General features: G+C 46.6%; 1 protein-coding gene across 6 annotated transcripts in view; it reads right to left on the bottom strand.

Annotated features, from left to right (window-relative positions):
• Positions 1 to 24,206, bottom strand: part of KCTD19 (potassium channel tetramerization domain containing 19) — a 33,116-nt gene that overhangs the window by 1,907 nt on the left and 7,003 nt on the right. For 4 of the 6 annotated variants that reach the window (XM_027620260.2, XM_027620254.2, XM_027620256.2 and 1 more), the window contains 12 exons: positions 11,641 to 11,791; positions 10,663 to 10,854; positions 9,297 to 9,428; positions 7,166 to 7,376; positions 5,824 to 5,984; positions 4,406 to 4,509; positions 3,777 to 3,919; positions 3,492 to 3,575; positions 3,114 to 3,228; positions 2,097 to 2,721; positions 651 to 842; positions 330 to 484 (listed from right to left, as the gene is read on the bottom strand). In XM_027620260.2, coding sequence (XP_027476061.2) covers positions 330 to 484; positions 651 to 842; positions 2,097 to 2,721; positions 3,114 to 3,228; positions 3,492 to 3,575; positions 3,777 to 3,919; positions 4,406 to 4,509; positions 5,824 to 5,984; positions 7,166 to 7,376; positions 9,297 to 9,428; positions 10,663 to 10,854; positions 11,641 to 11,791 — 2,265 coding nt within the window. The remainder of the gene's footprint in view (positions 1 to 329; positions 485 to 650; positions 843 to 2,096; positions 2,722 to 3,113; positions 3,229 to 3,491; positions 3,576 to 3,776; positions 3,920 to 4,405; positions 4,510 to 5,823; positions 5,985 to 7,165; positions 7,377 to 9,296; positions 9,429 to 10,662; positions 10,855 to 11,640; positions 11,792 to 24,206) is intronic. The other 2 variants (XM_027620258.2, XM_027620259.2) reach the window with 2 other exon arrangements.

Here is a 24,206-nt window from a genome sequence, read left to right as displayed (position 1 = left end):
CTGCAAGGAGAGCCTCTGGTCAGGCAAGACTGGAAGCAGCTGCCCGACACATACTTGCTCCTTGCCTTGCAGAGTGGGATGCAGAACAGGGGCTTCCCTTGGTCTGCAGGAGCTACAGGGATCAGGGGCCACTGTCATGCCAAACTACCTCTTGGTCAAGGCTTGGTTCAGATGACACTGCCCTGTCTTCCTGTCTGTGTGCTTCTTGCCACCCTTGTGCCCCTGACCTATTCCCCTTGACTTGCTTCCCTTTGCCTGGCACCACTGATTGTGGCGATAGGGGGACGACAGGTGGAGAAGCAGCAAGGTCTGGGGCCTGGCAAACATACCCACAGCCGGTTGGTTAGGGAGACCACCTTGGCTGTCATGGCTTTGGGGTCCTTTTGCCTGATGGAATCCAGGATGATGTCAGTCAGGAAGCGGTGACATTTTTGTGCATAAAACATCTCTTCCCAGGATAGAGAGAAACTCAGGAAAGTCACCTCTGTGGAGGAGAGAGTAGATGTGGCCACATCTGCCTGTGGCTAAGGCCTTAGGAAGGGGAGAAGTGTAGGGCTCCTGAGGGAGACTGTTTTCCTGAAGTACCCTGGGTAGGGGCTCAGGCATCTCCACAAGGAAGCGCAGGGCCAGGTATGGCTTCAGAGTCTCACCTCTGGGCTGGGGGCTGGCTGTAGTCGGTGCATGCCTGAGGTTGTCCATCTGTGTGGTATAGATGATGCTGTCCTCAAAGAACATGCAGGAACCATCGCTGCCCACCACGGGCGGATGGGCCACTTTGAGGATGACCCCTGCATTATCCACCTCACTGGCCTCAGGCAGAGGCTGCTCAGGGCCAGGGCTTTCTGTGAAAACAACACGGGGTGGGGTTCCTCCTTAAGCCACTTTGGAGCCCAAGCAGGGAGGGGGTCTCTGGTGACAGACCAGCACAGTCAGTCACCCCAGCCTTCTAGCACCTTCTGCCTCCAGCTTCTCAGAAGTGGCACCCTCTGCTGACAGGGCCCTGTCCTGGCTCTTCTCTCTCCATTGTCCTAGAAGCATTACAAGCCTAATCCTACATTTTGGAACTCCAAGGAACTCTCCCAATTCCCCTTGAACTAAGGCTGGTATTAACTAGAGTTGATAATACCCCAGCTGGGAGACTGGAAATCGTTGGAAAACTGTAAAACGAGAGGAGCTTTTTGGGTGAGCTTTTGATACATGTCCACTCTGAGGAGTACGTTTGACAGACCAACTCACGGCTCACAGGCAGGGCCTGAGAAGACCCTCCAAGGAGGGCCTAAGCCTTTAAAAGGGAAAGCAACAGAATACTGTAGAAAGACTTTGAGGGAACAGAGGAAACAGCCCAACATGGCAGTTCTCAGCATACTCCCCTGGCTTGTCTCCACACTGCTCCTCCACACATAACATGCCTCTCTTCAGCTCCTTCTGTCCATTCCACCTCAGTAATCACCCACCCTCCTGCAGTCACACAAGCCAGAAACCTGGCCTCTCTCTTGCTGGATCCTTTCCTACCTCCTCCCCCAACTGCCTAGCCTGTTTGATCTAGAATGACCTACGCCTCTAACACTCCTGCTTCTGCTGCTATATTTCCTCTACTCCTGGAGCAAGCTCTCTGAATGCACACCTGACTGCTTGCTCCCTTGTTTAAAATTCTTCAGTGGCTGCCCACACCCCACAGGATCAGAACAAAGTACCAGGTCCTAAACTTGGCCCACAAGACCTGTCCTGATTAATTATGTCTTCAGCCCTATTTCCCATCACTTCCCCACATGAAACCTGGCCTCCAGAGCTAGACCAAAGACCTGTGTTTCCACAAGCACCTGAGATTTCTCCTTCCTTCCCCTGCTCACTCCCCAGCCCCTAGCCTTCTTTGTGCTTCTATTATTTCATAGACACCCTCTTCTCATATACTTCATGCACTCTTAGCCCCACAAGTTATGCCAGTGTGCTGGTCATCTCTGCTGCTCGGCAGAGCCGGCGTCAGTAAATAGAGGGTTCTAGTACCCCTTTGTCACTAATTCACTCTGTGGTCTTGGCCAAGGTTTGCCCTCTCTGTTGTTAAATGAGACATAGATCAAGGATGGGATAGGACTCACCATTCTCTCTTGGCTTCTGCTTGCCCCAGTCCTTCAGCGTGACAGCTCTTTTCATGGGGAAGTATGGCTTAAAGGTTGGCTCTGGCCCCTTGTCCTTGGCTCCAGCTCCAGCCCCTGCCTGTGGGCCCAGGTCCTTCTCTGAGCCTGTGGAATGGCCTTTCCAGGAAGCTGAAGTGCTGGGCTGGGAAGGAGCCTCACTTCCCAAAGGAATCTGCAGGGTAGCCTCCTCCATGGAGCTGCTCCGGGGGACGGGCAGTGGCTGGAAATCCCACTGTTTGCAATTGACCATGTCCCATTCCCTCACCAGGGAGATGAGTTTTTGCATGGGGGTGACGGGAGGGTCTTTGGTTTCAGGTTTCTGTGTGAGGTTGACTGTGGTGCATTTCTTCTTGGGAGGACTCTCAGGGTGGGCCCCCCAGTATCTGGGGTTGGCACATAGGCCAGGACAGTGGGAGTATGTGCTAGGATTGCCCGCCCTCTTGGCACCTCGGCACAGGGACACCTGGATGGTCTGGGAGTACTGCTCAGACTCCTCCGTCTGGCTGGATCTGGCCAGGGTCCCCCTGGCGTTCCATGAAGTTCTCTCACTGCAGTCTTGGAAGTCCACGGGCATGCAGGCTGTGGTCTGGGAAAGGAGGACATGGCAGCTCTGGGAATGTTGTGCTTCCACATTGGAGCTTCACCTGAGAATAATAATCTGGGCCTCCAAGACCTCACTTGCTCACCCATCAATCCTATCCTCCACACAGGTCAGCCGTTTGAGCTTTGCTCAGCCTGAGTGGGGGTGTTGCTAGCCCAGGAGCCTCTCATATTCCAAAGGGACATACTATCAGCATCCGAGGCCACAAGTGGCCAACATTTCCCTGTGCTTCCTTCAGTGTTTGGACATAGTTACCATGCTAGGAATCCATGTAGGCCTTGCTCTTTAATTTTGCCATGCCCCTCAGTAGCAGAGCCTACCCCTGAACCCTGTGGTAGCACTCTCAGGACAACAAACCAAACAAGGCTGGGGCTTACTTCTTTGGCGTCCCTACTGAACTCCACCAGTGACCCTGGCCCTTCCGTCACCACATGCAGCCTCCTGATGGGAAAAGCTTCTTCATTTTCAGATTCTTTCTCCTGGGTCCATGACCTGCAGACTCCAAGAGAGGAGTCAGTGAGCAGAAGCTTCTACTAGTTCATCAAGCAGTTGGTCAGGTCTGCCCTTTGGCTAGTTAACTAAACAGGGGCGGAGAAGGGCTCTTAAAAGGTTTCACTTAGGTCATTAGCCAATCCTGGGCCTGCTCCACCCCCTTTGCCCCAAGGAGAACGGGCAGGTGGGACTGAGGACAAGATTCTCAAGAGGACCATAAAGGTCCAAACTCCGGAACATGGTGTCTAGAGCAGTGTCCTTACTTGTATGCCTCACATTGGGCAAGAGCTTCTGAGAGGGATGGGATGTGGTAATCCTCTACCTCCTGGCAGAATAAGGGCCATTCCCTGCAGATGACAAGACGTTGTCAGGCTGGGCAGCTGCGGTGGGGGTGTGGGTGGAGGCATAGCCTTCAGAGCTGCTGCCTTGAACAGCAGTTCACATATTGGAAATAATATAACCTCCTCCCTGAAAGCTACAAACTCAAGATTTTTTCATTGCAGAAGGAAGGGGTTTCATCACATGATTTCCTTCCATTTGTCACTTACTTAAATTCAGATGGTAAAAACAGTTTTCCAAGTCTCAGGAAGTTGAGAATGTGTCGGAACATTTGGCCATCCCCGTGGATCAGCAGGGTCTGCCCGTAAGTGATCCAGTATACTCTTTGAGGGTTGGATAGAAGTTCTGGATACTGCAAGGGGTTGCACACCAGACTCTGTTAGTCTATTAGTTAAAGGGCTGGGTCTTCAGTAAGGGGCAGGTCGGTCTTCTCTTAATTCATTTTCTCAACCATTCTAGAACAGAGGCTTTGGGATTTCCATCTCCCTGTCTTGTTAGCCACAGGGAGCCATAGTGGGGAGCAGAGCATCCAGGGACAAGAACATCCCAGCTTCAAGTTTTGCTGCCTTCTAGACGAGACCACCCTCTCAAGGCATTTGTAACCCCGCCCTGTGTCTTGCTTGGTCCAGACCCCTCAGACTGGTCTCCTCCTGACCCAAACTCTTGCGGGCCTTCCTAGCGTGCTGCTCATACAATAAGAGCACTTTGGGCCATGGAGCAGGGAGAAGATCTTCCTCTAAGCAGGGGCTAGGGCTGTGTGAGGGCCAGGTGACAAGGTTCTAAAGCTGCTCAGCCACAGAAGCCACAAGGAAAGGAGGATGTCCTGGGGCCAGCATACCTTCAGCAAAGTCTGCAGGGTGGTTGCATACCAGTGGCTTCCAACATAAACTTTGATGATCTGTTGGGGGGAATACACAGTGATTTCTGCCGTCCATTCCTCATCTAAGGAAACCAATGAGAAGGAACAGATCACATGACCAGAAGGGAAATTAGGTCGGGCATTTTGGTTAATAACACATGTTAAGACTCAATATCTTCATCAGTCATGTTGTGTTGCCTCCTCTGAGAAGCAGCAGGAACCCCTTAAACCAACCTTCTCTCAGGCCTTCCCTGCAGCTCACCACCTACCTCACTTTCCTGGGTGGTGAGGTGGGTTTGGAATGGCAGCTTGGAGGGTCAGCTGGTGACTCAGAGTGGGAAGGGTGAGCCCTCTAAAATCTCATCAATACCAGGGATCCTGATGCTCTTCCTCTGACCCACTCTCAAGAAAGCTGGACTGATGTTCCTGTCCACCTACAGTGCCAACTGCCTCTGGTTTCTGGCTGGGTGTGTCCTGGGTGTATAACTCTTCATGTGGTGAGCAGTCCTCTGTATGTTTGTGCTTGTGGTTTGGCAAATGTCACATTGCCAGCTCTCATCAAATCACTGTCACTGCTATAGAGACCAAGCCTCTAGGCCTGTCTGGAGAATGGAGCTTTATTTTGAGAAGATGAACCCATGACTCTTTTCCTGGGGGAGACTAGACTTAGGCTTTGTTCTGATGTTTGGGAACCAGTTTCTAATGAGCTTTGTAATGAGTAAAGGGTATATAACTAGGTTACATAATCAAGAGGTAAGAGGTATATCATTAGATTGTGAACTCCATGAAGATAAGGACTGGGTCCGTTTTGCTCACTTCTATACTCCTAGTGTCTACTTCTTTCCTGGTATGTGGTAGGTGCTCAATAAATGTTGACTATTGCTGAATGATAGAATACAGTGGAAACTTGATCCAGAAACTTTTTGTTAATAAGAGGTTATAGGGAAGCTGGTGAAAACAACATTAGTTTTGGACTCAGACTCAAACTCTAGCTCGATCACTATCTCACTGTGTAATCTGAGCAAGTTACCTTCCTGAGCCTCTGCTTCATCTGTTAAATGGACCCAGAGATTGTTCCCCCGTGGGTGGCTGTGAGGATCAAATGAGCACAGCATGTCAGCTCTCAGAGCCAGAGCAGTCATACCCTTGGAGACCCATGCGGCCCCATACCGAGGTCAGTCTGTACTGCCCAGTGAGTACTACTCAAGGCTACTCATCGGCTTGAGGTGAGGAGGCGTACCTTAACATGAAAGTTTCCCTCTAGGAAAACCTACAGATGTTGACTTTCCTCTCCTCTTCCATCTATGGTTCCTGGCCCTGGCCAGCCTTGACTTTCCTTTATGATACCTAAGCCCTCCTCTGATGCTAAATTCAAATAAAGAAGCTTTCTCATTTACTGAGCACATCCATGGGTGCCAGAGTCCTCGGCTCCAGATGAGTCTTCAGGGCTACTTTCATTGGCTCATAGGTGATGTCCCTCTTGTCCAGGAAGGCACAGAGCTCGTACACCTCAGAAATAGTCTCAGTCAGGGGCAGCCGACAAGTCCCCAGCCAGTTCCTGCCCAGAGGAAAGGCCTGTTAGAGAGAACCGCACCCTAAGGGAGTCTAGCCTGCCAACTTTTCATGTCCAGAATGCCTTGCCTTTACCACTGGCTCAAACCCGTGGCCACTACATCATTTCCTGCTTTAACCAGAAATCTGGTGATGTCTTGTGGGAGACTGAACTTGGACACACAGGCTTACCATGTTGGAGCTGAGTTTGACCCACTTCAGCAAAGCCCTCTAAATCAACTAATTGTAAGCTTCTAGGCTCTGCCTAAGGTTCCAGAAGCCAGACCAGGGCCCAGCCACTCCTATCCTACCCCCATAAGTATCTGCCCATGACATCTCAGTCACTATATGGCAGCCTTCCTTGGTCTTGGGAGGTTACTAATACCCTGTGTGCCTAGGAAAGAGGCTGGGGGTTTGAACATCAACCCCCTGCCTCCAAAGGCACATGTCTTTGCCCTCTGTGACATCGGGGATGGGACATCTCTGGGAGAGATGGTTGGTGTGGGCCTCAACGGCCCAAAACACCCAGGGTTGGGGTTGGCTGACCTTCTTCCTAGGGGCTCAGGAAAACCCACTTCTATGTTTAGTTTTGGTATCAATATATTTTGTGACCCTAAGAAAATTGCTCTACTCTGAACATCAGTTTACCGTTCTATAAAACAGGATTAGAATCCATGCTCCTGCACTAATGGGGACATTCAAGAGCTCATCCCCCAAGGCAAAGGCCAGGTATCACCTCCTTTGGAAAGCCTGCCTTGCTTTGCTTCTGGAGCTCACCCCCAGTTCTTGCCTTTTTGTATCTCCAGCAAGCCTCCCAAGGATTGTGGGGTGGGGGAGGACCTTGTAGAAAGGTCTGCATGGAAGGGGAATTATCTAGCACCCTAAGGGTTGTGACTGTGGCCTGCTCATCTCAGACCTAGAACAGGGCCAAAAATAGCAATGGATTGCAGAAAACAGAAGTATGAAACCATCTGAAGACTTTGAACCTTGGGAACCCTTATAACTTGGCACCAGTCCTCTCCTCTAAGGCCTGGGTTTAGGGGTGGTGGTGGGTGTAGCTAACATGATGGGTTTGTTCCCAAGGACACAACTTCCCTCTGGCTCATGGACAGGGCCCCAGGTTGGTTCCTGAGGAAAGGCAAAGACCAGCCTGAGTGGAACCAAGCTGCTCTCTGAGGAGGGCCTTACTTGACATGCTGGAAGAGGACCCCGTTCCCTGTGATGTACAGTCTACTGCCGTCCAGCGTGCTCTCGATGCGGAGCTGTCCCAGTGCGGAGTCTGGGTACTTGACAAGCAGACCCAGGGCCATCATGTACAACGGCTTCACAGACTCCAGGCCTGCTGCACGGTCCCCCTTCCCAGGGCTTGGGGGGGGACAAGAAGTCCGGGAACAGCCACCTGTGCCGGTGAGAATGGGGTGACTCCTAGACCCCTCATGGTCATAACTCTATTAGAAGCTTTGGGTCTTGCTTCCTACTGCTGCCTTAAATTAGTACCAAAGAAGCTTAGAGGGAGATTATTTCCTTGCACAGCCTAATCTGGATCCTCTCAAAATCAGTATAATTTTTTGAATACTTAGTTCGGTTTAGAGGTCAAAGTTATTTGTTGGGAGGTAGGGTTGGGGGGAGATTAATTTGTTGTATCATTAACATTTGATTTTCAGAAATTTCAGTAGAGCTGCCCTTTGGCCCCAGCCTCTTCAGGAATCTCCCTTAGTTCCAAGCTCTGCTCTCATCATCCGTGGGGAAGGACCGGCAACCCTAAGCACAGAACCTGATGTGCATCACAGGGTTCTCAGATTCACAGCCCCTTTCACTCCTGGGCAGAATTTTCCCCAGAGACAAACTATGTGGTGTTACTTTCAGATCGGGTATTTGGGTTGCTGGCTCATGGGCAGGCCCTTGTTCTACTGCAGTGGGCACGATGCACAATCTATAGGATCCTATCCCAGTTGCAACAATGGGCCAGGAGGCAAGCTGCTGGGTGATTCATGGATCATTATAAATGAATTTTTTAAAAAAAGATTTTATTTATTTGAGAGAGAGAGAGCAACGAGCAGAGGGAGAAGCAGGCTCCCCACTGAGCAAGGAGCCCGATATGGGACTCGATCCCAGGACTCTGGGATCATGACCTGAGCCGAAGGCAGACACTGAACTGACTGAGTCACCCAGGTGTCTCTGATTCTCATGGATCTTTTCCAATCCTCTGAGTAACCCTACAGGAGGGGTCATGCCATCCTTATTTTTTTTTTAAAGATTTTATTTATTATTTATTCCTGAGACACAGAGAGAGAGAGAGAGAGAAGCAGAGGGAGAAGCAGGCTCCCCGCCGAGCAGAGAGCCCGATGCGGGACTCGATCCCAGGACTCTGGGATCATGACCTGAGCCGAAGGCAGACGCTTAACCATCTGAGCCACCCAGGCGCCCCCATGCCATCCTTATATCACAGATGAGGAAACTATCCTGAGAGGCTAATTAAGTACCTTGCCCCAGACCACAAAGCTAGGTGGGGCAGAGCTGGGATTTGAGGGCAGCTTTGCCCATCTCTAAGGATACCGGAGCTGTTTCCCTTAGTTACGCGCTTTATAAAAGGCAAAAACCATGCTTTGTATTTGAGGGCTGCTGCATGGTTTACAGAGCCTGACTGCAAACATGCTTTCCCTCCAACTTCACATGGCTCCTGTGCGGCAGGCACCGCCGTACTCATCTCTCAATGACTCACGTTCTCTGAGAAATAGAAGCCCCTGAAGGAGGGATTTGAACTCACTCCCTCTTAAGAGGATTGTAAGACCCTGGAACAGGCTCCTGAGACCTGCGGCAGGATGCCACTACTTGCAGATAGGATAGGACTCCCATTTTGCCTGGGGACGAGGCCGGGGGAGCTGGGCCTAAACACAGCAAAAGACCTTATTCCCATGGGTGAATGTGATGCACAGACCAAACTCCACATGTACAAGACAGTTCTCAGCACGCCAGTTGAGGCCACACTGGGGTAGCTAGTTTCCTGCAACATGCACAGTAGCTTCCACAGATGTAACCTCCCTCCCTAGGACATTCAGGCCTGGTTTCCCCACCCAGGCTGGGCTGAGCTACCTACAGCTCAGTGGGAAGGCTGAGCAGACAGAGGGCACACAAGGGTTCAGGCTGAAATTGTTCTTCTCATATTCTAAGTCAGCCAAAACAGCCACCTCTCTCACCACTGCCCAAAGCCCAAAGTGGTTGTGGGAGGGAGGGGAGATGTTTGTTCTTGGCTTTTCCAGCTCAATCCTGGACTGCCCCAGAATGTCAAGGGGAGGGCAAGTTTCCCCTGGTGACATACCCATGTTCATCCGGTACAACCTTACAGCTTCAGTGAGCTCGGGGATTTCCAGAATTTCCACTTCTGCTTCTAACACATCTATGCTGGAGAAATTATCTGGTAGTAGAATCTTCTGTGAGCGTAGAAAATTCACTTGAAAAGCAAAAGGAAACAAAATGATTTAAGGAGGTTATTTCTGATTCAACTGTAGGTCCAGGTTTTGGCAGGTTTGTGGAACTGCAACATATCCTAGGCTCTCCTTGTTCTGAAACAATTTCTAAACATACCTGGTTAGATTAGCTTTGAGTCTGTGGTTTCAAGGTGAAAGACCCCAAATTACTTTGTTTTCCTGGGTTTGAGTCCATGGGTGTGGCCTCCCTTGGCCTGGCCTGGGGCTTCCAGGCCAGGCCCTCCTGGTGAATATACTGGCCTTGAGACTTACCCTGTGAGTCTTGACCCAAGAGCAGGTCATTCCAAAAGAGGGAGTTGTCTTGCTGCTTACAGAGGAATGGCCCAGCTGAGCTGGGCCGGCAGGTGGCACTTGCAGTTTGTCCCTGCCTGGATTGCAGTGTGGGAGGCAGAGATGGAGCCAATGCTAACGTCCTGTGTGAATCAACTTGGAGATTCAGAAGCACATCAAGACAACTTTCCAGGTGACTATAAGGAAGGGCTGGGGTTCCAGGCATTTGGGCCCCAGTACAATTTGGGTGTTTCCTGCCCTATTCATCTCGGTGGCAACAGCATCTTGGAATCAAAGAGCTCACTCATTTCACACCCTGACCAGAGCATGTCCTAGGGTGGTGGGGGGAAGGAGGTTGTCGCTGTCCAGGATTGAAGATCTCCCTCCTCAGGCCACTAGCTCAAGCAGACAATTTTACAATGATTTTGGGGAACCCTTCACCATACACCCTCCTTCTCTTTTGTTCTGGATTTAGTGGATATGAGAGCAGGTAGGGACCATTCTTTGAAACAAAGGAATAGGAATAGGAAACCCTCTTTCCTCATTTTATGCTGAGAGGAACTGAGGCTGGGAGCCCACCCAGGTGGATACATAAAGGCAAGCTAGAGAGTAGCTGGCTTTTGAGCCCAGCTCAGGGCCTTGCCCTTCACACCAACTCCTGTGGCCCCTGATCACTGCAGGCAGCTTCCAGTGACCCTTTACACCCAGGCCATCCCCAAATGAGCAGGGAATAAAATAGCTCTGAGGTTTGTGGGAGTCTAAAGCTGGGAATCTCCTTGCCTTCCAGAAGGTTCTGTCATGCTTCCACCACCTCAGCCCAAGGAAGCTCCTGAGGCCCTAAGCACCAAGCTGAGCCTCCATGGGATGTGGGATGGGTAGGGGTGGATGGGCCCTATCAGCTCCCCCCGACCAGGACAGAGCAATCACCAATGAAGCGGAACTCGCTGCACTCGCACTCGATTAGGGCCACAGTCTCAGCCAGCCACAGCAGATTGTCTTCAGTCACCAGGCTTGGATACTTGGCCACTAGGTCTAGGGGCAGAAAACAGTAGTGCACTTCCTCTTCCGTGTCTAACAGTGGTGTGTCCATGAGTCCCAAAGGTGCCTTATCATGTAGGCCTGGAAGAGATTGTGCAGAGTGGCATTACCACCTCTCAGAGGCCAGGGGTTCTCACTGATCCCAGGGTCCTGGAGGAAGCTGGGGAGATCACCCCAGAGATGGTCCCTGCCAGGTCCCTCCTTTCCCCATCCCCCTCTCTCTAGCTGTAACCCTAACCCCGAATGCAAGGGTACGGTGGGGAGAAGGACACGGAAATTTATTTTTTCTACAATGAAGGGCAGTAGGACATGTAAGAGTTTGGCTTATGTACTCAAAGTCATTAAATTCATACTTGTTACCTATCTGGTTTTTTTCTAATTGATCAAACCAACCATCGTGACCCATAGACAAAACGGATGCTTTTGGCTCTCCTGGAAGCTCAAAACCCATCAATAATCATGAATGGCTGTTTTGGTATCTCAGATAGGCCAATCTATACTGTAAGTCACCCATCAGATGGTGATCCTTTGGAGACACTTCTAGTGTGGTAGTTAGAGGTGACTTGAAAGGTTGGTGGAATTCTCTGACTACAAGGAGGGGGCAGAATACAGTCCAGCCCAGCCTTGCCCAAATGAAACTAGTATGCAGAGGAATGAACGTGGAAAACGGTGTTTAGTTCCAGTGGGTAAGCAGCCTTGGAGAGGGCATGTGGCAGGGTACAAGATCAAAGAAGATGATGGAGAGGTAGAGAGATCATCCAAAACTAGTTCAGCAATCAGAGTACTCTCTGGAGGAAGCCACTTCTGTTAGGGTGAGGAGAAGGGAAGCTGGTGTGGGCTACAGGAAGGGTCAGCCAGTGGGTATACCTGTGAAGGCGGGGCTTTTTATAGGAAATTCTGAGGGTTTGCTGATACACTTCCATGTTCGCCAGTAGTTCAGAGATGCCCTCTCAGCAACAGGTATGTCTGCAGGCCGTACACGTAGGTGGTGTTTCCCTTCCTTCAGATTATCTAGAGTCTGTCAGATACAGAAAATTACTGCCTGGAAAATTCTAAATCACATAATTATCGATCAGTTCTTGGGCAAAATACCAGGAAAAAATAGCATGTGACTTACTTTGGCAAAGGTTTTTGAAATAAATTTGGTCAAGCACATGAAAATATAAAAATTTAGGTCTATAAGATGATATGCTGATATTCAAAATTTCAATGACTATCTTCTGATTTTTGAAACAATCTTTTTGGGTTATAATTTTATGATTAATAGAAATTTATCTTACATAAGCTAAAGAGTAATTTATATTTAATCATTAAAAACTAGAGATTTTCTACCATTTCCCCTCAACAATTTGTATAATTGCTGTGATCTGCTTATTGTTTGTGTTCATCCTAACCCTGGAATGTGATCTAAGCGGGGAATTGGACGTGGCACAGGGTACCACATTTTTCAAAGCACTTTCATATACATTTGCTCATTTACCCTAACACAACTCTGTGAGATAGATGTGGTAAATGTCTGCATTCCCATTTTACTGATGAAGCAATTGAGGTTAAAGGATTTGGGACTTGCTCAGGCAGTCTTCCACATCCAGAGCTTCTCCACTTGAAGGAGCAGGTGACCAAGTGTGGGTACATAAGCTGGAGCACGCCAGGTAGGCAGGGCTGAAGCTCAAAGCAGAAGGTGGGCTGGTGTTGCGCATCACTCAAGGACCCATTCTCCCTCTAAAGTCCTCTATAGGGGGCAGGTTATCATAACAGCAAGCCCATTTTTCCTGTCCCTGCTCTAGAAGAAAATAGTTTTCCCAAGAAATTTCTGGAGATAGCTAGAAAAGTAGTCTTTGAAAGGCACCATATGACAACTTTTTTTTCTCTAGGAGTCTCAAAATCAACAAAACACCTTAGGTTCAATATGATACTAATAAAAGAACCTGCTTCTAAGCTGAACTATACAGGTGAAGCTCTGGTGAAGCGGCTCATAGGAAGCCTGAGCTTTGAAAGTGCCCTCTGGTGGCTGTGGCTATGAATTGCACCCACATAACTGCAATTATGTAAAAGGAGGGGTCTGTAAAAGGAGGGGACTAGAAATGGGAGAACCTTCCTCACTTTGGGTGACTGGTGGACTTGTGGAAGGACTGGAAAATGTCGGGGTCATGGGGAGTGCTTTCTGGGAGCACTGAGTAATGGGAGGGAGAAACAGTGTGTGTGTGAAACACCAGAAGAGTCTGTCATTCATTCATTTGAGAAATGCTTGTGTATCACCAGGGCCACAGATACTGTGCCTGGGCTCAAGGAGCTCTCAGCTTGGAGGAAAGCTGAGAAAAGACAAGAAAAACAACAATTTACATATACAGAGATTAAGAGCCAGCAACGTTATTGAAGTTTCAGGAGCTCCAGGAACCCTAGAATTTCTTTCCACAGCGTTGGAAGGAAATGTAAGCTTTCTTGTCCCTCTTTGCTCAGGATTGCACACAACTTTAGCTTCTATGTCAAGCTGTCAGCTATCCTGAGGAGGGAAACTGGTGAAAGATCGGTTTCTGTATGAAGTAGTTGATCTCGGTCAAAGAGAAATAAAAATGAGGTGCCAGGAAGGTAACAGAGACACTGGAACAGGTTCTGCATCAGTGGGTGAGCAGGATTACTGAATTAAAATGAGATGATAATGATGATGAAGGTGGTAATAATAATAACAAATTATATTATTATAATGTGGCAGTATTTGTACTAAGTGGAATAAAGAAAACTGCACAGGAGGGACAGGACAGGTGGGAGGATTGTAGGCAGAAATATATACTGAGGCCACCTGCCTCTGTGCCTTGACTGTAGCCTTAAGGTGTGTGGAGGTTGGGGCGCCTGGGTGGTTCAGTTGGTTAAGTGTCTGCCTTCAGCTTGGGTCATGATCTCGAGGTCCTGGGATTGAGCCTCATGTTGGGCTCTCTGCTCAGCAGGGAGTCTGCTTCTTCCTCTCACTCTCCCTCTGAGTTCTCCCAATCTCTCTCTCTCTCTCTCTCAAATAAATAAAATCGTAAAAAAAAAAAAAAAAGTGTATGGAGGTTGGGGGAGTGAGGGAGATGAATCTAGAGCAGTAAACAAGAGCCAGAGAATGAAGAGCTCTGTAAGCTGGGCTGAGGAGATTGATATATCCCCTGGTTAAGAGAAGACATTGAAGGATTTAAAGCAGGGACTGTGACTTGACTGATAGTCACACCATCTCCACCAGTCAGCCAGCCAGCAAGCCCTAAGACTCCATGCCCTGCTCTCTGCTCTACCCTCTGCCTTCGTTCCCCGCCCCCAGTCCGGCTCCTCTCATCGCCAGGCCCTCTCCCTACCGTGATCTTTCAAACATGCACATGAGTCCAAACCACTCTCCATCTTAAAAAGCTTCAGTGCTCCCCACTACTTATAGAACATCCAAATTCTCCTTGGCATTGCATGCAAGGTCCTCCACAATCAATGGAGGCAGCAGGATATACACAAAAAGCACAAGGGACTTGAACTCAGACAGACTGGGCTTTGAATCTTGGTCACTTAAGAGCTGACATTTATTGCCCAGGCACTTTTTTTTTAAGATTTTATTTTTAAGTAATCTCTACACCCAACATGGGGCTCAAACTCACAACCCCAAGAACAAAAGTTGCACATTCTACTGACTGAGCCAGCCAGACACTGCAACGCAGGCATTTTTATTTTTTTTTTTATTCATGAGAGTCAGAGAGAGAGGCAGAGGCAGAGGGAGAAGCAGGCTTCCCGCAGAGCAGGGAGCCCGATGTGGGACTCGATCCCAGGACCCTGGGATCATGACCTGAGCCGAAGGCAAACACTTAACCATTTGAGCCACCCAGGTGCCCCCCAGGCATTTTTAAACTGAATCCTCCTAATGTCCCCCCTTGCCCACATACCAAATAGGCTCTACTATTATCACTCCCTTTTAGCAAATGTGAAACAAGGCCCAAGAAGGGAACAAGTACTCAGTGCCCCGAATAAGTGGAGACGCTAGGAATGGAACCCAGAAATCTAGGGTCCATGCTCTTAACCGTTGCTCTTACCAATTGCCTCCCATCTGTCACTTAACCTCTAGAAGCCTCAGGCTCCTCACATGCAAAGTGGAGAAAGGAAAATCTGGAAGATGTTGTTGTAAGGATTAAAGGAAATAATATGTTAATTTCCTTCCTTTTAGTGGTCAGATTCCAAACTATCTTTCCAGCTTCATCTCCTACCGTTCTTTCTGTCTGTATCCCATCATCAGTGACACTAAACTCCATAAAGCTCCAAAGACATTGTAATGCCTCCTTAACTTTGTATATGCAATTTCCTCTTCCCAGAACGCTTCCTCCTCCCTTCTCTGTCTAAAAAGCCTGGAGCCGGGCGCCTGGGTGGCTCAGTTGGTTAAGAGACTGCCTTCAGCTCAGGTCATGATCCTCAAGTCCCGGGATCGAGTCCCACATCGGGCTCCCTGCTGAGCAGGGAGTCTGCTTCTCCCTCTGACCGTCTTACCTCTCGTGCTCTCTATCTCTCATTCTCTCTCTCTCTCAAATAAATAAATAAAATCTTAAAAAAAAACAAAAGCAAAACGCCTGGAGCCTCCCCTAGCTAGAGTGGGTGATTCTCTTTTGTTCCCACAGACCCCTCCAAACTTCTCTCTCTGGGTCCCTGGCTTGGTTTCAGGCCTGTCCTTTCAGGCTTTGGGAGGAAGGACTGGCTTGATGCATCCCCAGTTTCTAGTCTAGAACCTAATATATAGTAAATGATCAGAATTGCTGTGTTAAAAGAATGCATGTAAATGAAGAGATAGAAAACTGAGTCCTCTGGAAAAAAAGCAAAATGAGACATGAGGAAGCCCAAAATGAGCTGGCAGAGAAGTAGACTGCATTCACAAAAACTGAGAAAGATGCTGAGGATCCAAAGCCATAGGAAAAGTCAGCACAGGATTACAGTGGGCAGAGCCCAGAGAGTTCAGAGGGCAGTGAAGGCAGTGATTCCAACTTGGGACCTAGAGTCCAGAGGGAAGATCTACTAGAGAGAGGGACAAGGATGTAAAGGAGGAGAGGGAGACAGGATGACAGGGCAAAGGGTCTCAACTTGGGTCTCACAGACGCTGGACCATAACATGTTGGGTGAAGTAGAAAGAAATGAGAGTAAAACTAGGGAGAGCCTATAAGAGACAGCGGACCATGCGAAACCCATGCTAAGCTGACTGCATCAGAAGAACTTGAAACTGCCATTTATTTCACTTGCAGATTCAAATCCTGAAATTCTGTCCCAGTGGGGGAAACAACAGTGCCCTTGAACAACTCTAAATTGTGCATTGTGGAAGGGATGTATTGAGGGAGGGAAATCCCTGCCTGGGAAAACAACCTGTTTGAGGGAGGGCCTGGACTCCCTTTCTGGAGGTGCTGTTTGATACCCAGGTATACCCTGTGGGGTGGGTGGGTGTGACAGTCCAACCAGTTTGAGAGATATACTAGCTGACTAGGGAGAATGATCTATTTTGTAGAAATGAAATCTCCATTTCTTGTTACTTCTACAAATGTGAAGTGTGAGCTGTACCATTCTCCAAGAAAGGTATGTTTTTGTTTTTTAAAGATTTTATTTATTTATTTGTCAGAGAAAGAGAGAGAGAGAGAATGCACAAGCAGGGGGAGAGGCAGGCAGAGGGAGAAGCAGACTCCCTACTGAGCAAGGAGCCCGACATGGGACTCGATCCCAGGACCCCAGGATCATGACCTGAGCCGAAGGCAGACGCTTAACCGACTGAACCACCCAGGCATCCCCAAGAAAGGTATGTTTGACAAATCTTAAAAAAGAAAAACATACAAATAAATCCCAAAAGATCACAGTTCCTGCCAGTCAAGTCATGCTGCATGCACTAGGCCCAGAAGCCTTGATTAGGTTGTTTTCTAAACTCTCTCAGTCAATCCTTGCTCTGACTTCTAGAAACACAAGACCTTCTACTCATGGGAAGCCATTTAGGTGCTATGTGAATCCAAAGAATACATTCCCTAACCCCCTCACTTTGCTTTATTTTTCTCAATAACACCTACTTATTTACCATCTGCTAGTCTCCCCTAGTAGATATAACCTCCAAAACCATAAGGATCTTGCCTGTTTTGTTCTCTGCTATATTTGCAGCACCCACAACAGTTTCTGTGGGATCTCAATACATTTTTTTAAGGATTTTATTTATTTATTTGGGAGAGAGAGAGAGCACGAGCTGGGGGAGGGACAGAGGCAGAGGGAGAAGCAGATTCCCTGTTGAGCTGGGAGCCCAATGCGGGGCTCGATCCCAGGACCCAGAGATCATGACCTGAGCCGAAGTCAGATGCTCAGCTGACTGAGCCACCCAGGCGCCCCTCAATACATTTTCATAGAATGAATGAAGTAATGAATTAGTGAAGAGAATTTCAGAGAGCCTAGTTTCCAGCTGTCCTTTGGCTTTGTTGACTGAAGTTGCCACAGAGTATATGGCTGGTCTCTAAGGACTTCAATTCCACTCCTATCTGCCTGAATACTACTTCTATGACTTTTACTATTCACGTGCTATGACCCAGAAAGTTATTAGAGGGAAGATTTCTTTAGGGAAATATAGACCCGAATTCAGATGGCTAGTTACTAGCACAAGGATAATTAATGTTACTTTTGGCCTAGATAGTAGTGAAAAAATATGTCAGAAGCAGTGTAAGACTAATGACATGGGGGGTGCCTGGGTGGCTCAGTTGGTTAAGCGACTGCCTTCAGCTCAGGTCATGATCCTGGAGTCCTGGGATCGAGTCCCACGTCAGGCTCCCTGCTCAGCGGGGAGTCTGCTTCTCTGACCCTCTTCCCTCTCATGTTCTCTGTCTCTCATTCTCTCTCTCTCAAATAAATAAATAAAATCTTTAAAAACAAAAGACTAATGACATGGGGGCAATTATGTATGTGTGTAGGTACGGTCACCAAAAGACAGCTGACAAATGTACTAGTAGAAGAGCTCTGGGACTTAAGGGAGGTTTTCCAAAGCAGAACCAGTGCTCAGAGAAGCCTTTATGCTCTGATGTGGGCTGTGGGAAGGAGCTTGGAGGAGCTCGCAAATCTCCAACTGCCTTGTAGAAACAAGGAAGGCCAACATCAATCTGAAGCTCAAGGGAAGTGAGGCTAGTAGATCAAAAGGATGTGTAGAACAGCTGCAATCCACCAAAGAAGCCAAATAAGATACAACTATCGGGATCTCAAACCTGCCCCTCCTACTGCCACCTCCAGTTTCTTGGCCCTGCAGAAGTAGATTCAACCTTCATAGGTCATCCTGGGTTCATCATTCAGTGTTCTCTCAGTGGATGTTTATTAAACACCTGTTACAGGCTGGGTACTGTGAGAGGCTAGGAATGCAAACATGAAAAGAATACAGGCTAGTGAAGGAGAAAGATATATGAATACCTGATCCAAACAGAATAGTATTGATAGGTGACAGGAATTAACTCTGAGAGCAGGGAAACAAAAACGCTGCCTGGAAATGTCAGGCTAGGCTTCCCTTGGATCATACTTAGGGTAAATCTTAAAGGGGGATCATTTTAGAAAGAAGAAATAGCAAGTTAAAAGGTGTGAAGAGAAGACATTTCGGGTGCTTAGGGACATGGCTGAACTTCAAAGTGTATGTGTATGTAAGTGCCCACACTTGCCCGTAGGTGCGTGTGTGTTGGGAGAGGAGCCAGGGCAAGCAGACGCTATGTCAGGGGTTGTCCACTTACCCATATTTCCACAGACAAGCTACACTGTTGGGATGAGTATCTACTGTTTATATAACCTTCCTTTCCAAGATCACACTGGTAATCTGTCTTCACATCGTGATAGGAAATGTGAGACCCATTACTGGTCTGTTTTCTTAAAAGCATCACTTGTGTCTTCAACATAAAAATTCCCTGGCTCCCTTGAGCGCAAGAATGCAGGTGTATTTGGGTGCTTGCTGGTAGCAGAATGTTCATAGGCAGAATAATATGTTTCTAAATTTAGAAGTCCCCAGGAGGCAATGGAAAAGGAAACACAAGTAGCATGCACTGTCATACTAAGTCCTCAGTGGGCTTCAAGGGACAAGTAAAAGGGAATCGACAGTCTGCCAAAAACTTTGAACCCTTGTGAGTGACCCTGAAGAGAAATTTCACACTGCAGTAGCAGCTGACTCTCAACCAGGCTGATAGCTTGTAAGAGGCTTGAAGCAGTTTACATTTAGGCAAAGGGGACTTCCCAAATTACACGGAAAGTTCTAGTATACACTAAAATGTTAATATACAGACCTGGAATGACTACTCTGTTTTTTCTCTGTGAACATCCAGGTTCATGGATTTACATATCAGCTTTGATGACTCCCAAATTTATACCTCTAGATAGATTGCTCCCATGAATTCCAGACCTTATACATCCTGCTGCCTTTTCACCATTGCCACTTGAATGTTTAATAAATACCCTTTTCTTGCCTCTCAAACTTAACACATTCAAATCCTAACTCCTGATTTCTCTGCCTAAACCTGCAGATTCCTTGGAATCCACCATTCGCCTTACTGCTGAGGATACAAAGGAGTTAACTATTCTCTCTTACACTACCAACAATTCATACCAATAATTCATTAGCAAACCCTCTATCATCAAGACATATCCAGAATTTGAACACTTCTAACTCCACTATTACCACCTTAGGACAAACTACCACTATATTTTATCTGGATGGTATAGGAGCCTCCTAACTGGTCTTCCTGCTTTTCCTGTGCCCCACTAGAGTGTAGGCCAGGGGTTGACACATTGCGGGGCTTGAACTCATGACCTTGAGATCAAAACCTGAGCTGAGATCAAGAGTCGGGTGCCTCACGCATTGAGCCACCCAGGTGCCCTGGCAAATTTTTTTCTGTAAAAGTGCAGATAGTAAATATTTTAGGCTTTGAGAATATGGTCCCTGTTGCAACTGTTCAACTCTGTATTATAGCTCAAGAGCAGCTATAAACAATATATAAACAAATGAGCATGACTGTATTCCAGTAAAACTTAATGGGCACCGACATTTGAATTTCAGAGAATTTTCTTTTTTTTTAAGATTTTATTTATTTATTTGACAGAGAGAGACACAGAGAGAGAGGGAACACAAGCAGGGGGAGAGGGAGAAGCAGGCTTCCTGCTGAGCAGGGAGCCCGATGCGGGGCTCGATCCCAGGACCCTGGGATCATGACCTGAGCCGAAGGCAGACACTTAACGACTGAGCCACCAGGAGCCCCTATTTCAGATAATTTTCATATGCCACAAAATTTTTTTTTTTTTGGTTTTTGTTCAACCATATAAAAATATAAAAACCATTCTTTTTTTTTAAAGATTTTATTTATTTATTTGTGGGGGGGGCACAAGCAGGGGGAGCGGCAGGCAGAGGGAGAAGCAGGCTCCCTGCTGAGCAAGGAGCCCATGCGGGACTTGATCCCAGAACCCTGGGATCATGACCTGAGCTGAAGGCAGATTTTTTTTTTGAAATTTTTATATTTTTTTAATATAAACAAACAAAAGGCTAGCTTTTGACTGTGGGGCATGAAGTTGATAGTCAACCATTAATAAAACAAATTTTCATCCTTACTGATTTTTCTTTTTCTAATTTTTTATTGTTATGTTAATCACCATACATTACATCATTAGTTGTTGATGTAGTGCTCCATGATTCATTGTTTGTCCATAACACCCAGTGGTCCATGCAGAACGTGCCCTCTTTAATACCCATCACCAGGCTAACCCATCCCCCCCTCCTCCCCTCTAGAACCCTCAGTTTGTTTTTCAGAGTCCATCGTCTCTCATGGTTCGTCTCCCCCTCCGACTTACTCCCCTTCATTCTTCCCCTCCTGCTATCTTCTTCTTTTTCTTTTTTCTTAACATATGTTGCATTATTTGTTTCAGAAGTACAGATCTGTGATTCAACACTCTTGCACAATTCACAGCGCTCACCATAGCACATACCCTACCCAATGTCTATCACCCAGCCACCCCATCCCTCCCACCCCCCCACCACTCCAGCAACCCTCAGTTTGTTTCCTGAGATTAAGAATTCCTCATATCAGTGAGGTCATATGATACATGTCTTTCTCTGATTGACTTATTTCACTCAGCATAACACCCTCCAGTTCCATCCATGTCATTGCAAATGGCAAGATCTCATTCCTTTTTATGGCTGCATAATATTCCATTGTGTATATATACCACATCTTCTTTATCCATTCATCTGTCGATGGACATCTTGGCTCTTTCCACAGTTTGGCTACTGTGGACATTGCTGCTATAAACATCGGGGTGCATGTACCCCTTCGGATCCCTACATTTGTATCTTTGGGGTAAATACCCAGTAGTGCAATTGCTGGATCGTATGGTAGCTCTATTTTCAACTGTTTGAGGAAACTCCATACTGTTTTCCAGAGTGGCTGCACCAGCTTGCATTCCCACCAACAGTGTAGGAGGGTTCCCCTTTCTCCGCATCCCTGCCAACATCTGTCGTTTCCTGACTTGTTAATTTTAGCCATTCTGACTGGTGTGAGGTGGTATCTCATTGAGGTTTTGATTTGGATTTCCCTGATGCCGAGCGATGTTGAGCACTTTTTCATGTGTCTGTTGGCCATTTGGATGTCTTCTTTGGAAAAATGTCTGTTCATGTCTGAAGGCAGATTCTTAATGGCCTGAACCACCCAGGCATTCCTGTAAAAACCATTCTTAGCTAACAGGTTGTACAAAAAAGGTAGTGAGCTGGATTTCATCTATAGGCTATAGTTTGATGACTCCTGTTCTAATATTAAGACAGAAGTCAATGATTTTTTTATAGTTTTATTGAAATATATTTAATGTGAAATGCATTCATATTATATATAATATGAATGATAAAATCTCCAATTTAAATTGTACAGTTCAATGGTTTTTAGTATGTTCACAGAGCTGTGCAACCATCATCACAATCTATTTCAACATCCTAAAAAGTAACTCTGTACCCATTAACAGTCATTGCCAATCCTGCCCACCCTGTACCTCAGCTCCAGGCAACAACTAATCTACCTCTGTCTCTATAACTTTGCCTATTATGCACATTTTATATAAATTGAATCATACAATATATGGTCCTCTGTGTCTGGTTTCTTTCGCTTAGCATAATGTTTTGAAGTTCATCCGTGTTGTTACACGTATCAGTACTTCATTCCTCTTTATTGACAAATAATATTCCATTGTATGGATATCCATTTTGTTTGTTTATTCATCAGCTGATGAACATAAGGGTTGTTTCTACTTTTTGGCTACTATGAGTAATGCTGCTTTGAACATTTGTTTACAAGTTTTTGTGTGGACATAAGTTTTAATTTTTCTTGGGTATACACTTAGAAGTGGAATTAACTCGGTCACATAACTCTTTTTGAGGAACTGCCAGACTGTTTTCCAAAGAAGCTTACAAATATACATTCCCATCAGCAGTGTGTGAGGGTTCCAATTTCTCCACATCTTTTCCAACACCTGTTATTGCCTGTCTTTTTGATGATAGCCATCCTATTGGGTGTGAAGTGATATCTCATTGTGGTTTCCATTTGCATTTCCCTGACGGCTAATGATGTTAAACATCTTTTCATGTGCTTATTGCCCTTTTGAATGTATTTTTTGGGGAAATGTCTACTCAAATCCTTTGCACATTTTAAAATTTGATTATCTTTTTGTTGTTTAGTTGTAAGAGTTCTTTATATATTCTGGATATAGGTTCCTTATCAGGTGATTTGCAAATATTTTGTTTCATTCTGTGGGCTGTCGTTTACACTTTTTTGATGGTGGCCTTTGAAGCACAAGAGTTTTCACCTTTGATGAAGTCCAATTTATATTTTTTCTTTGGTTGCTTGCGCTTTTGGTGTTGTACCTGAGAAACCATTGCTTAACCCAAGGTCCACTAATCTTTTTAAAACTTAAATTTGATCATTTTACTTCTTTCTTTAAGCATCTCCCAAAGCTACCTGTAACATTTAGAATAGATCCTATGTCTTTAATGTGGCCTGTAAGACTGCAAGATCTGGCCCCTGGCTTCCTCTGACCTTCCCATCTACCTGTGTCATCTTCCTACCTTTCACTGTGTCAGACAGGGGCCTCTGAGTCTCCCTCTTCCAAGTCACTATAACCTCAGGGCATTTCTATTTGCTGTTCCATATGCCTGGAAGCTCTTTCCTCAGACATCTGCATGACTTACCTTTCTCATGCAGGTTTCTGCTCAAATGCTGCCTTGTCAGTGAGGCCTGAGTAGCTTCCCTGGTCTCAGTCACTTGGGGGGCGGGTGGTCAGAGGGAGAGGGAGAAGCTGGCTTCCCGCTAAGCTGGGAGCTCAGTGCGGGCTCTATCCCAGGACCCTGAGATCATGACCTGAGCTGCGGTTAGACTGAGACACCCAGGTGCCCCACATCTGTACATTTAAAAACAAGCAGATTAGATGTAAATGTTCTGTTCTTTCACCTAAACTTCAGTACTACAAGGGCAGTGGCTGACAGAATAAAAACTATACACGCAAAAAGAAAATCATATAAACACATTGTGAAACCTCCAGAAGTCTTAGAATAGAGAAATGCCCTCCTCTTTCATTATTACACATGAAGCACTGCTTTATTTTTCGTAGCATTGACATTGTATGGCTATATGGTTCCTTCCTATATCTCCAGTGCTTGGCCCTTAATTGGTGCTCAAAACACAATAAATATTACACTTGGAATCAAGACAATAATAGGTATTAAATGTACCCTTTGGACGCCAAAGCTACAGGCTAAAAGGAGGTGGGGTGGGCAGGTGGGAGGGGTGGGAGAAAGGAGGAGTGGAAATGTGGGAGATTAGGAGGGGTGAAGAGTAGAGCAGCAAGGTGAGCCTAGGTGTCTGTCCTCCAGAAGCTTCCCAACGCATTCAGCTTGTTGGCTCTTCTACATGACTTTCCAAAAAAGTCTACTGTGTTACAGAAAATACTGAGTAGGAAATGCAATCTGTTGAGTACATAGTAACTTTAGTTAGCAGGAGGCAAAGTCTCATCTGTATTGCTAGGAGCTAAATCTGAGGGACATTACAGTGAGGGGCAGCAACACTTTAGAAGAGTTTAGATATGTCCTGTCCAATATGGTAGCCTTTAGCCACATGTGGCTACTGAGTACTTGAAATGCAATCATCTGAATCTGAGATGCGTGGTAAGTGTAAAACACACATCAGATTTTGAAGACTTAGTACAAAAAATGTAAAAGATGTCAGTTTTAAAATACTGATTACATGTTGAAATGATAGCATTTTAAATATATTGAGTTAAATAAAATATTATTAAAATTAACGTCACTTTTAAATTTTTTAAAAATATGGCTACTAGAAAATTTGAAAATTACTTGTGGCTCACATTTTATTTTTGTTGGTTCATTCCACATTTTCCTTAAAACCCACAGGAATAATGCCTGGTACCTA

This window comes from Zalophus californianus, chromosome 17, assembly GCF_009762305.2.
Source record: "Zalophus californianus isolate mZalCal1 chromosome 17, mZalCal1.pri.v2, whole genome shotgun sequence".
Classification (NCBI taxonomy): Eukaryota; Metazoa; Chordata; class Mammalia; order Carnivora; family Otariidae; genus Zalophus; species Zalophus californianus.
This window is presented reverse-complemented; position numbering and strand designations above follow the sequence as displayed.